At 33.0% G+C, this 12,315-nt stretch overlaps 3 protein-coding genes across 5 annotated transcripts in view; 1 reads left to right on the forward strand and 2 right to left on the reverse strand.

Annotated features, from left to right (window-relative positions):
- LOC133336437 (protein lifeguard 1) overlaps positions 1 to 12,315 on the forward strand; it is a 307,141-nt gene that overhangs the window by 98,902 nt on the left and 195,924 nt on the right. The gene's annotated exons all lie outside the window — the stretch shown is intronic.
- LOC133336481 (origin recognition complex subunit 1) lies at positions 51 to 3,203 on the reverse strand. The gene is made up of 5 exons (XM_061544779.1): positions 2,042 to 3,203; positions 1,684 to 1,976; positions 605 to 1,622; positions 448 to 535; positions 51 to 414 (listed from the first exon to the last, which is right to left on the reverse strand). The coding sequence occupies exons 1-5, from the start codon at positions 3,130 to 3,132 to the stop codon at positions 52 to 54; spliced, it is 2,853 nt and encodes a 950-aa protein (XP_061400763.1). The 5' UTR covers positions 3,133 to 3,203; the 3' UTR covers position 51.
- LOC133336439 (troponin C-akin-1 protein) overlaps positions 6,687 to 12,315 on the reverse strand; it is a 53,912-nt gene continuing 48,283 nt past the window's right edge. The window contains exons 2-4 of one of the 2 annotated variants that reach the window (XM_061544735.1): positions 10,961 to 10,979; positions 7,039 to 7,358; positions 6,687 to 6,967 (exon numbers count right to left, since the gene is read on the reverse strand). In XM_061544735.1, the coding sequence (XP_061400719.1) occupies positions 6,793 to 6,967; positions 7,039 to 7,358; positions 10,961 to 10,975 (510 nt within the window). In that variant the 5' untranslated portion in view covers positions 10,976 to 10,979 and the 3' untranslated portion in view covers positions 6,687 to 6,792. Of the gene's footprint in view, positions 6,968 to 7,038; positions 7,359 to 10,960; positions 10,986 to 12,315 lie in introns of those variants that run through there. The other variant, XM_061544734.1, reaches the window with a different exon arrangement.

The following is a 12,315-nucleotide window of genomic DNA, read 5'->3' on the forward strand; positions in this document are numbered from 1 at the left end:
CATCAATTTGAACATATTATTGTCGGGATAAAATCCAATCCAATATTATTATCAGTTTGAATTGTTAACCTTCAATGCGTAATGTATGTCATCCATGCTGACGTTGAGTAGAATTTTTTGGAAAACATCATTGCGGGAGTGTTCGCATATAAGCAAGCGTTCCGAACCCAGTTTGGCGCAAATACGCAAAGCGCGACCCGGTGCAGGTGTTGTGGCACCCATAAATGCTGCTATGGTTTCAATTTGTGTATAGACACCCATAAACGAGGTTTCTTCGACGCCGGTACGAGTAACCTCTGCCACCACAGCTTGTAGGAAAATTTGTTCCAGTCGAGAGCAGTTCTTTATGGCCTGTACTTTGGCACTTGAAATCATTTCGTTTAAGGCTTGCTGTACATGTAACATATTTACGCACTGCTGAGTATCGGTTGAACCCTTTTCTGCAGCTTTAGTTGCAGCTGCATCCGCAATTTCTGTGGCTCTGCGGCAAATATCTAATGCTCTACGAGCATCACCCGATACAGCTGCTACTTTTCTAAAAATGGCAAATATTTTTTAGTAAAAACATGAATTTGCATTGGACAAGTATGGAGATTATATTTACCTAGCAACCAATTGAACGGCATCGCCTTTAAATGCTTCAGAACCCTGTAACCGACCGGTTACAATCTCTTGTAATTGTTTGTGAGTATATGGCTGGAAAGTTAAACGCGTCAAACCCAAACGGGATGTCACCTTTCCCATGAGTAAACGTTCTGGCAGATCCATAGTATTGGCAATAGTTACCACGACAAGGCGCGCTGCGGACTTAGTTGGCCAGTCAAGTAAATTGTAGACTACATCTTGTCTGCGATTACACAATATGTCCAGTTCATCAACCAGTAATACTGTTGTAACTCGGCGGGGTGCAGGTGTGGTGAATCTTTTTTCCAGCAACGCATGGGCATGTTCCCACGACACTGTTTTACCAGTTAACTGACGGTATATGTGAACGTAAGCTTGACGAGGTTCAGTCAAACGCATGCCATTTATTTCCAAAAAATCGAATGGCGGTAAATCGTCTTCGGCCACTCTCTTTTGTAGCATTCGTATAACACCTGTGACGGTGGCCGTTTTTCCTGTTCCGGGAACACCAGACACGTACATACAACCACCACATTGATCTTGAATTTTACCTTCCAAAAAGGTGTAAATATTTTCAAATTCTTTCTCGCGACAGGGCAAACTTTTAGGTACTACTGAGACGTGTAGACGCTCACGAGCTATTTGTAAGTCAGTTTTTCCTTTTTCAGAACCAGCTAAAGAGTCGCGTTTTTCTAGAGTGGGTTTGATCTCTCCAGAACGTATCATTTTAAGTTTTTGTGATGGAGTTTTGGGTGTTCCCGGGGCTTCGGTGGCTTTTGTTGTGCTTCGTCGTCCTTTCGAGGGAGTTTTCTGTTGAGTCTTCTTTGGGGTGTATTCTTCATCGGCATCTGCCGCAGTTTTGTCGCTATCCACTACAGGTAGTGCAATACTTTTCCGAGCTTTGGTACGTTTTGGTGTATTTATGATATCATCATCATTGAAGACCCTTTGTTCAACAATACTAGACAGTTGTATGCTTCTCCTAGGTGTACCTTCAGCTAGAATATAATAAAAAAAGTAGCATCGTGCTGTATGAGGAGTTTACAAATATGGTCATACCTAATCTTGATGCGGCAGATTTTAAGATACTTTTTCTGCGGTTTTGCGACGGAGTGCCCTCCCCTGTTTCTTTTGTTTCTTTAGCCTTTTTAGTGGGCGTGTGATAAATGTCATCAGCATTTTGAGACTTCTTTACCGATTCATTTTTCTTTCTAGTTGAAGGTGTACCTTCTGTAGCAAGCTTCGATTTTCTTGAAGGAGTTTTGGGATGGGATTCCTCTGGTTTAGCTTCCAAATCAGGCTGAATGGCAAGGGGATCTTCTTCCATTGATGAAAGTCGTGTGGAACGTCTCCTAATAGAACACCAACCATCGATTAATTACTACAGTTAACTCAAAAAATACACTTGTGATATTACCTTTCGGATAATCTCAACTTTATCTTCATCTCATTGGGAGGTTCTTTCCGGTCTGGTGTTTCTTTTACAATGGAATAGTTTAGGCAATCTGAATCTGCGGTAGTATCAGCTCCATTATCCAAACTCAGGTTCAAATTTCGCTTTGCAGCGGCAGCTCGTGATCTGGGTGTAACTTTAATGTTCTGCTCAGCCAATGGCGATGCTGGCAAGTAATTGGCATTTATTTCATCTTCCCCTTTTGTCTTTTCACCTGTTGATTGCTTCTTTTTGGCCGAAAGGCGAACAACACTGCGTCCACCTATAATTTTAATGGGAGATACTTTGTTTTCCTCATTGAAATAAGTAAGGTCTACAAATTCCAAAGCATTTGTAGCACTAACAGAGGCACGTCGTGTCCTACCCTCATTGTTTGTGGCACAGGAACGCCTAGGTTTTTTGGCAGACGATGCTTTCGATTCCGTAACAGCAGCAGTTGTTGATCTTCTCCGGCCACGGTCGCCAGCCGTTGCTACATCCTCATTAGTGAATTGTAGTGGCTCGAGGCGATATGAATTCTTAACTTTAATGAATTTATAGCGACACACAAACATTGGGCAATTGGTGCGCTTTGAATTGAAACTCTGTAATAGGCCAGCGGCTGAATTTTCTGGGGAGCCACAAATAACACTACATTTACGATAAATGGTCTCCAGTGAGATGTCTGCGTCGTATGGTCGGTGTTCCTCAATAACTTCTGTGGCAAAATCTACGCAAATTGTGTCATCATCAAAATGCTTATGAGGAATACACTCCGGGCGTGAATACCACTGAACTACGGCACGACAGGGATCCTTGTCGGGCATTAGTTCCCTCAGCTCGTACAGATAGAGAATTTTGGCTATGTCACAGCCTTCGTCCGTATCTGGGTAGGCGGAATCAGCATTCGACACTAGAACGAAGTCTCCCACACTTAATGTCAGGGGACCGATAATACACTTGGCGTAAAAATAAACGTTTTTGTGTTGCAAATGATCGACCGTAACTAGTGGATCGTGAGCTCCAATCCATTTAACAATGGGAGCATTGGCTGCTTCGGTTTGTTTTAGCACCATTTTCGTGGATATAAACAACAAAGCAATGTGCTAAATTAAAATTAATAGATAAGCAAATTTTACTCTGCTTGTTCAGTACAAATTTACTCCACTCTGCCGCTCCTCTATTGTGCAAACCTCAGCTCGTTTGATCGTTTTCAACAACTTTCTTCAACAAAGCCACAAATAGTTTACGAACATCTGCTCGTTCTGAGCAATTTCGCGCCAAAACAATTGTCTGGTTCTTGAACAGTGTTGCCGCTAGCCGTTTTTGGGAAATAAGTGATGGGTAAAATGTCAACATAAAAAATCTACGCATAGTTAGGTTATGTTTACATTCAATATGTTTTAATAGCTCTGTTAACTCGATATTTGGTAACAATTGTTACCAAATGTTACTAAATGTTGTCTGTTTACACAAAAATCCAGTAAAAGTGAGTCAAGTGAGAGAACAAGTTTGACAGTTGAACAACAGTTTACTGAAAGAATTTTATTCAGTAAGATTTTGCAACTCAGCCATTTTCTGATCAGCTGTTTTCTGACCAAACACACACATTATTTAAAACATTTTTTTTTTTTAATTTGCAAAGTTCAATTTGAAGTTAATTACAGAAAATGGAAGAAAATTCGTATGTAATGCAAAGTTTCATTAAATTAGAAACTAATTCCTTATATATTTTTAGACAAGTTCCAGATAGAGGGCAATTTATTGATTTTATTATTCATTTTATGTTTAATATTAAATGCAATACAAATAATTGTGTTCGTCCTTTGTTTGTTGTTTATTTTGGCGCAAATCAAATGTTTTCTTGAATCAGCTGTTTATTTGCTAAATCTTACTAAATGTTGTCTGTTTACTTTTTTCAGTATTATCACAAAAGAGAGTAAGAAAGGCTTATTCTCTGAACTAGAACTTACTGAATAAATGTTACTGGAAAAGTAACCAGACACACCTAATGCTTAAAATACAATTATATTTTCATTTCTTTTGAAAAATGCAAATTATATCACATAAAAATGAAAAACATATGAAAATCTATCAAATTTATATTTCTATCGCTTCCACATCTTTCCTTTAATTGAGCCATTGCCATATATATGTGTAACACATATGACAATGCTGGGAATAGCGAGTTGTTCCTTCAAGAAAGATTTGCTTCCTCAAACTTTCCCAGCAGGCAGATTGAGTAAATTGAATACGGGAGCACATTAATAAAGAACAATTTCAAATTGTATGCGTTCCCAATTTTCCTGTTGGGTGATTTATAAAAGCATAATTTGTCAAATTCATATTGACACTAGTATTACGTTGGAATCAAATCAGCTGGGATTTGCTGTTACCTTTTATAATTGTACCATGGCATTCAAGTAAAAATTTGTAAAAAGCAATTTTAATAATTTAGATAAAACAGAATGTACATTTGAACTTGTTGCCGGGTTGACCTGGTGTATCAGGATTTAAAGTACGTTAACATTGTACCGGATTTCGTTAAGCCAGTGGGTTTCAATGGTCAATTTCATTGTATACGTGTCAAAAAAATCCTCGTAGAATAAGTTAAGCCGGTAAAAAGTTCTAATGAAAATGCAGTTTTATTTCACATATATGCAATGAAATTGTCAATTTAGATTTACTGGATTTATTAAATTTACTATAAGGCTATATGGTATATGTTTGGAAGAGGACTCGCTCTATTTTCGTATGCGAAAAATAAGGAAGTATTTGAATTGAGATTCAATGAAAAGGATGAAAATAGAAAAAATATGAGTGATGTAGGTTTGAACGCAAAACCCAAAAGTCTAATGTACACTGCTAATTTTGACACTCATAAGGAATTACATATGGATGAGAAAAGTGCCAGCATATTTGTAAAAACATATTGTGCGCAAACATTTTGTATGCAGAGTATTCAGATATGTAAAATTTGACAGTACATATGACACATATGTTTCGTGTAACTACAGCTTAAATATTACATAATTGAAACAAATCATAAAAAGAAATGCAAGGCCATTCATAGAGCGAAAATCAGTTGTTATTTCTCAAATCATATGTCAAAAATTTTGGACGTTGTTCACGTTTTCATAATGGAAGAAAAGTGCTAACGGGGGAAACCCATAAGAGGGCTTCAAGATTGGCATGTTAAGTTGGTTTTTTATTGTAAAAGAATAAAAGCGAACGGCGTACAAATTCAAGTTTGACTTTGATATTCCTTTATAAATTGACTTTTCATACAAAGCCATCAACATTTCAATATTACATGAACCGTAAACATACCATAAAATAAAACAAGTGCAGTAGCTCATTGCCAGTGAATTGTGAATTGAACTATTTAACTCAGAATGCCATTGCACAGTGATTCAAAAATGTACTGGTCTACATTTTCCTTTTTGGTTATTAAAAAGTCGTCCTTTGGACAAGTACAACAATGTTGGTTTGGACAAGTGCAATATGATTGATTTGTGAAGTAACCCTTATACAAGAGTTGCGGCATTTATCCTGGTTAAATTATCAAGACATGTATTTTCCCGCTCGGAAGGCGAATTTTAAAAGGTTTTATCTTATAAGTTGTTTTTTGTATGCTAAAGAATTTGGTGAAAGAAAAAGAAAGAATTCACAAAAGAGCCAAATTTCATCGACAATATTATTGAAGATTATTCAAGCCGGGTTTATATTAAGTGAAAGGGGGTTTTTAGTTACTTGAAGCCGACATTAGGTTCGTTCTTTTATTTTCCCAGTAAGATTTACTCAATAAGAATTTGCAGAGAATAAATACGAATTTTTCGTTCTCAAGAGAGAAAAATTGCAAAAAGTAAATCTTGGCCCAATAAACAGGTCGTGTAATAGGCGAAATTATATCAAGCGAAATGTCAAAATTTGACATAATCGTGTGAAAACGTAAACAAAAAATTTGATAGTTTGGGAGATTTTCTACCAACATGGACTATAATATTCACTTCTTATACGGCATTTACATTAGAACTTTTTACCGGGTTAACCTACTTTATGAGGATTTATTTGGCATATATTCAAAGGAATTGACAATTTAAACCCACTGGGTTAACCAAATCCGGTACAATGTAAACGTACTTTTACACGACCTGTTTATTGGGCCACGAAGTACAAGAAAATTATTACTGAGTAAATTTTCCTTGTAAGAACAAAATTTTGTAATAATTAGTACAAATTGTAGAGTAAACGAACGAATCTATTATTTGGGTAAAATAATCATATAGGGTAATAATTATTTTACCTAAATTTGATTCAAGAAATGAAAAACAAATTATCTTATTCTTTGTGAAATTCAATTAAAACCAAAACCTAATATAGCAAATTACACATTCAACACCCATGAAATCAAATAACAGTTTTAAATAAAAATTATATTTATCGTTAGGTCCATTATTTTTTGGAAAATGCATTCAACACATGTATACATAAATACATGTTACTACAAATTATGTACGGTATATATATTTTTTACAAATGTAAAAGACTACTGCATTTCGAATTACAAAATTTCGAAAAATAAAAATATCCTTATTGACTAAAATTATGAGCAAGTTTTGCGTACTGCTAAAAACTATATAACCAATAGATCCGGAATAACACAATGATCTCTTATGGAAGATTGTAGATGTCACTTCAATGAATCACAAGATACAGACGATAACAGTCCACATTTAGGCAGCGGCTGTGGTGTTGTAGGACAAATCTTCATTGGCGGGGTGTTTGTGATGGCGTTTGTTGCGCATTACATAGGGATGGGCAGGTCCATTTTCATAGCTCGAGAGGAAGGGTAGACTCAAAAGTTTTTCAGGGTATTTATTGAGCAAATAAACAAAACAGGGTACAGTGCTAAAAAAACGCAAAAACAACAATATTGATGTAACCTTCCAAATAAAAGTATGATTTTTTTTTAAACTTACCCTTCACCAACACCAATGTTCATATCACGCATTTCTCTAACATAAATATCTTGACAGTCTTCGAGGTTATCCAGGGATTTTAGCATTTTGTCATCAACCTCATAGATTTCACCAGTTACATAATAACCCAATCCTGGTTTGTTTAGCAAAAATGGAATGTTATAACGTGTGGCAATGACCAATGGATATTTTTCAGTTGTTGTGGCCTTGCACCAGAATTTGGCCAATCCATTGGCATCATTGGCTAAAATTGAGTGACTGGGTTGACCGTATTTAAGACCGCCATAAACGAACAGTTTGTGTAGAGCTGAAGTTGCTTTCTGCAATTAAAAATAAAAATATAATATTAGTATTTTTATAATTGCCTTATTTTAAATTCAATTAGTTTAATTTTTTAAATGTTTTTGGTTAAATATATACATTACATAATTGCTATGTTCCTATAATTTTTTAATACAATGCAATTTTTTCCTTTATTATATCGAAGAATATAGTAAAACTTAGTAGATTCTAGTGGTCGGATTGGATCGTATATGCTACATCTGTTTCTCCAGTAAGTCCAGTAGGTTAGACAACTGATAATTGTTAGTAAATGTCGTTTGTTATTCGTCTTCCATGAGGAATATTCAATATACAATGATCAAATAGTTTTTCGCCCATAATTTATAGATAATTTGAGAACATATGTATTTTGGGAAATAGGGCACTCAACTTTTGACACATTTCCTTGTCATATCTATGACGTCTCATCTAAAAGTATATATATATATATATTGGCCCCAATCTTCCCACTGTGTGTAGTTGGCGTCTGATTCTAATCTCTCAAATGTTTTAAATCAATTTAACAATTTTTGTTTCTTGTACAACAACAATGTAGTAGAAGTTATATATATATATATACATAAGTGTGTACATAAGAAACATACACACAAACCTGTGTTCTACGTGCCTACAATAATGGAAAATGGAAAAAATTCCACTTGCCTATCACACACGCGTGATAAGTTCTTTAAAATAAAAATTTGCTCCCTACTGATAAGACTTAAATTTGAATGAAGTTTTGGCATTACTGTGTTGTTTTTGCAGTTTTTTTTTCAAATATATTGATAAACTGCGCAACACACATACGATCGCAAAGTTATTGTTTATTTTTGTCTATATGTGTGGAATTATACTAATAATGAATACAAACACAAATTTTGATATAACATTCTAAAAACCCAAGGGGGTATTTTATGTCATTTTATAAAATAAACATAAGAACGACAGGTGGGAAATAATTAAGCGAATTGGTTTATGTTTGAGAATGCAATTTTGATCTATCGTGTTGATTAGATTTTAATATGTTATATAAATTTATTATTACTATTAGGAGAAAACATCAGTTTTAATAATTCATATGAAAGATGGATATATCTTCTAAGGAACCTCTACTTCTTCCATTCGTTAGGATAATCAATATAGTATTAATATTATTATTTAATTAGGCATAGAATATATGAAACAAACAATTATCGGAATTCTATTTGGAAATTGTAGATTTTAAAATAGCATTCGAAAATTCTCGAAAAAACTGTTTGCTGTTAATATTCCTACTATATGGGCAATACAAAAACAACTAAATTAATTCCCATTCTATGTAATATCTATACATACATATCTACTTTAAAGCGTACAAGTCATTTAATTTTTGCTTGCATGTTGTTTTTTTGTTTATTACAAATATGGAGTTCAATGATTGCATGTTAAATTCATTCCGAATGCATAACAATGAAATGAAGGGAAAATGATCTATATTTCAATTTTGTAAAGTGTTAAATGCCAACGTAAATTGAACGCATCAAGGCGGTTATATCTGATTGACGTCTCTTTGTTGTAGCTTAAGCATGATTTATTTCATATTATATAACATATTTGCATTAATAGTTAACATTAAAATATTAATTTCACTTCGATTTGAACTCAAATGACTCCTTTATTCTCCTATTGAATTTAAATGACTCCTATATTCTTATACACCTTATTATCTCAAAATTTGATGTTATAAAAAAGATTATGTGAAAAGAAAACAAACATTTACACATATAATTGTCATTTGGAAAGTATTATATTTTTTATGTTGATATAACAATCTCCAGTGGTCTTCTTTAAATAGATTTAGATTATCAATTTGATGTGTTAATTGAAATATAAATAGTGACCTTAAAATGTTTAGCACACTTTTGGATTCTAAATTTTTGTGAACTTTTATTTTTAGGTGTTAATGTTGTATTTTACAGTAATGTTTAAAACTATTATTCATTATCAAGATTTCTTTTTTTACGTCTAATATTATAGGAATCAAAAGAAACAATTGGTATTTTTAAGATAAAAGTAAATTTATGAAAGACCAATTTTATTATCGTTAAAAAAATAAAATAAAAAACAAATGAAAAAATTGACTAAGTAGCAAATCGACAATCATTAAAACAATTACTAAATCTCGAAAGAGGTATTAATCCTCTGAATTTCTATAATATTTCAAACATGAAGAGAAATATGCATTAAATTATTATGTGGAAAAATAATAATAAATAAAATAGTCTGGACCATAGAATCTCCAAAATCGTGCGGTACCATTATACTTGGATCATACCTAACTAGTATTTGGGAAAATTGCAAAAATGGAAATAATTTCCAAAATCTATAAAACTGATTTTCTAAAAACCATAAAAAGACAATCTCAGGTCTATCAGAAGTATGTATTCGTGCGCAAGCCATATTATATAATATAAATTTTTTAATATTATATAAATTTTTTGAATTATAAATGGTTTGAATATTGTCGACATAGGTCAAGAATTTTTGAAGTAATTTGTTTTTATTTGGATTTTTTTATTTGCCATTATCACCATTTTATTTAATCCATATCTTTTAATAAAATGTTTAATACATTATTAATAAATATGTATTAAAAGTTTAAAATAAAAAGGTATTAAAAATTTTAATAGGTATTAGAAATTTAAAATAATAAAATATTTTTAAAAATTGGAATTGCAAAAAACAACAACTGAACTATTTGGCACGCTATCCATTATACATTATCTATTTGGTAACTATTTACCAATCTGTTCGCCCATATTAACATTTCATTTCAAATTGGTTTAGCTTATCAAAAGTTAACAACGCCTCAGTTTATTTAAGGTAGTCTTAGGGCAGATAGTTTTTTTCAATACATATTAACTAATTTGTTGGACAGTGATAATAAGAGACGTTTCCAGACATAACCTGAAAAGCATTTACCTTATATTTAAACCATTTTCAATGGAAAATAAAAAAGAAAACGTCTTCTTTTTCTTTCTTGAGAAAATATCTAATATATATCCCTGGCTTTCTTTTCTTTTGGTCTTAAATTGGATAATTATGTAAATAAAAAAATTATTTGATCGGTTTTATGATTCTTTATTTTTAAACACGTTTCTTGTTAGCGACCACCTTCTAATGATTATTTCCACTTGGCGGGGGATCAAATGGTATTTTTAGTTTAGTTTTCATTCCTTACAAAAAAAAAAAAAATAATAATCTTTTTGTCAGTTCCATTAAAAGGTATATATCTACCTGGTATTAAACACACAATACTATATGATCCTTATTCACTAAAATGTCTTAAATTTATGTTGTTGCTACAAAGATAATACAACATGTTACATAACCATGGGAGATCGTCTTGTCATTCCACACATTTAATACGAATGTATTTCAGATATTTTGAGATATTGGAAGATGTCGTCGTATTCGTTTACAAACAGCATCTTTAACCAACCAATGACCTCAATATCCTTAAGGACAACAACACAGTTAACTCGCATAAATACACATACTATGCTGCTGCCCACCACAATAACAACAAATGTAATGAATTAAATGCACAAAAAACACTTACCCTTAGGTTGCACATTTTGATTTGATTTGCTGCTGTTTTCTTTAATGAAGAGGGAAAATAATGTGGATACAATTACAAAACGATAATTTCGAATTCTGTTTTCAAAAACAATTTGCAATTAATTATTCTTGTTTGTTCTCCGTTCCTCCGTATAGATATCGAATTGGAATTTACGCGCTGAAACCACCTTTCTGCCACAAAACCAGATGTGTACCTATGGAGAGTTCGACTTCAACTGAATACAAATTTGGTAAGGCTATGCCTCCTAATGTGTGTTTTGGTTTTTTTATTTTCGCTGTATGGTTGTTTGTTGTTGCTTTGAGGAGAGGCGACGACAGTGGAAAAAGATAAAGAGAACATATTAAACACGGCCTGAGAGAAATGTGGTCTGACTAGTGGTGGTCGAGGTGGTGGTGACAGAGGTAACAGCAGCACCCGCCACCAGTAACAATAGCTACAATGGACAAATTAACTAAAAGAAGATTGGAATTGAGATGATACTCCCATATCAAACGAAGGCGAGTTTCTTTTTACACCACAACGTGTTGTGGTGCATCTGGCTGACAGGGGCTTGCCTATATTTTGTAGCCAAAACAAAATATGCAGTTACTTTGATATTGTCTCATATTTTAAACGTTTCAAAACTAGATATTGTTGAAAAAGCATTTTTATAGAAATATATGCTCACACATACTCAAATGCTGGTAAAAATACAAACACACGGACATGAGTATATGTAAAGAATTGATCAGAGAAATATTCTTCTAGAATAGAACACACTTCTTTTTTTTTGATATTATTGCGTTCGTTTTTATTTATTTCCAAAAGAATATATGCCCTTATGATATGAACAACGTAATTTTTTAGGGGGGAACTTAATAACGAAGCTGTTTATATCAGTATTATCCCTTTGTCTTTTATAAGGAAGTTTTTGGCGCTCCCATCATTCAATCTGTCAAATGTCCCGAAACCTAATTGCGCCACACATACCTACTTCATTTTATACAATTATTTAGACGTACATCAGCTTATTTTAATAAGTCGTATGTATATATGCATGCTTTAATAATACAGTAGACGTCAAAAAGAAGATCGTACAAAATAAGATTGCCGCCTGTTAGGACAAATATTTCTTTATTTTAGTTATTATTGGAGAAATGCAATATGAAAATAACACAAGAGACATGTGGAAAAATTTTATATTATATTATTTACGTTAATACAATAATTTATATTCTAAAAAATTTTTATTATTGGATAAGTAGATCTGGCTTCATTGAAGAAAAAAAGCAAAACTGAATAGTTTTCCATTGACTTCATAACAAGGATATCTGCTGTCATATGACCTTCTCGAC

Source organism: Musca vetustissima, unplaced genomic scaffold, assembly GCF_032173495.1.
Source record: "Musca vetustissima isolate MV318-11 ecotype Yass unplaced genomic scaffold, APGP_CSIRO_Mvet_v1 utg4709, whole genome shotgun sequence".
In the NCBI taxonomy this organism is placed as follows: Eukaryota; Metazoa; Arthropoda; class Insecta; order Diptera; family Muscidae; genus Musca; species Musca vetustissima.

What these genes read in the sequence shown, in the direction of transcription:
- LOC133336481 (XM_061544779.1), bottom strand. Translation starts at nt 3,132, where the DNA reads ATGGTGCTAAAACAAACCGAAGCAGCCAATGCTCCCATTGTTAAATGG. An exon ending in AAGTTGAGATTATCCGAAAG is followed by an intron (nt 1,977 to 2,041) that starts GTAATATCACAA and finishes GTGTTCTATTAG; the next exon opens with GAGACGTTCCACACGACTTT. An exon ending in ATCTGCCGCATCAAGATTAG is followed by an intron (nt 1,623 to 1,683) that starts GTATGACCATAT and finishes ATTATATTCTAG; the next exon opens with CTGAAGGTACACCTAGGAGA.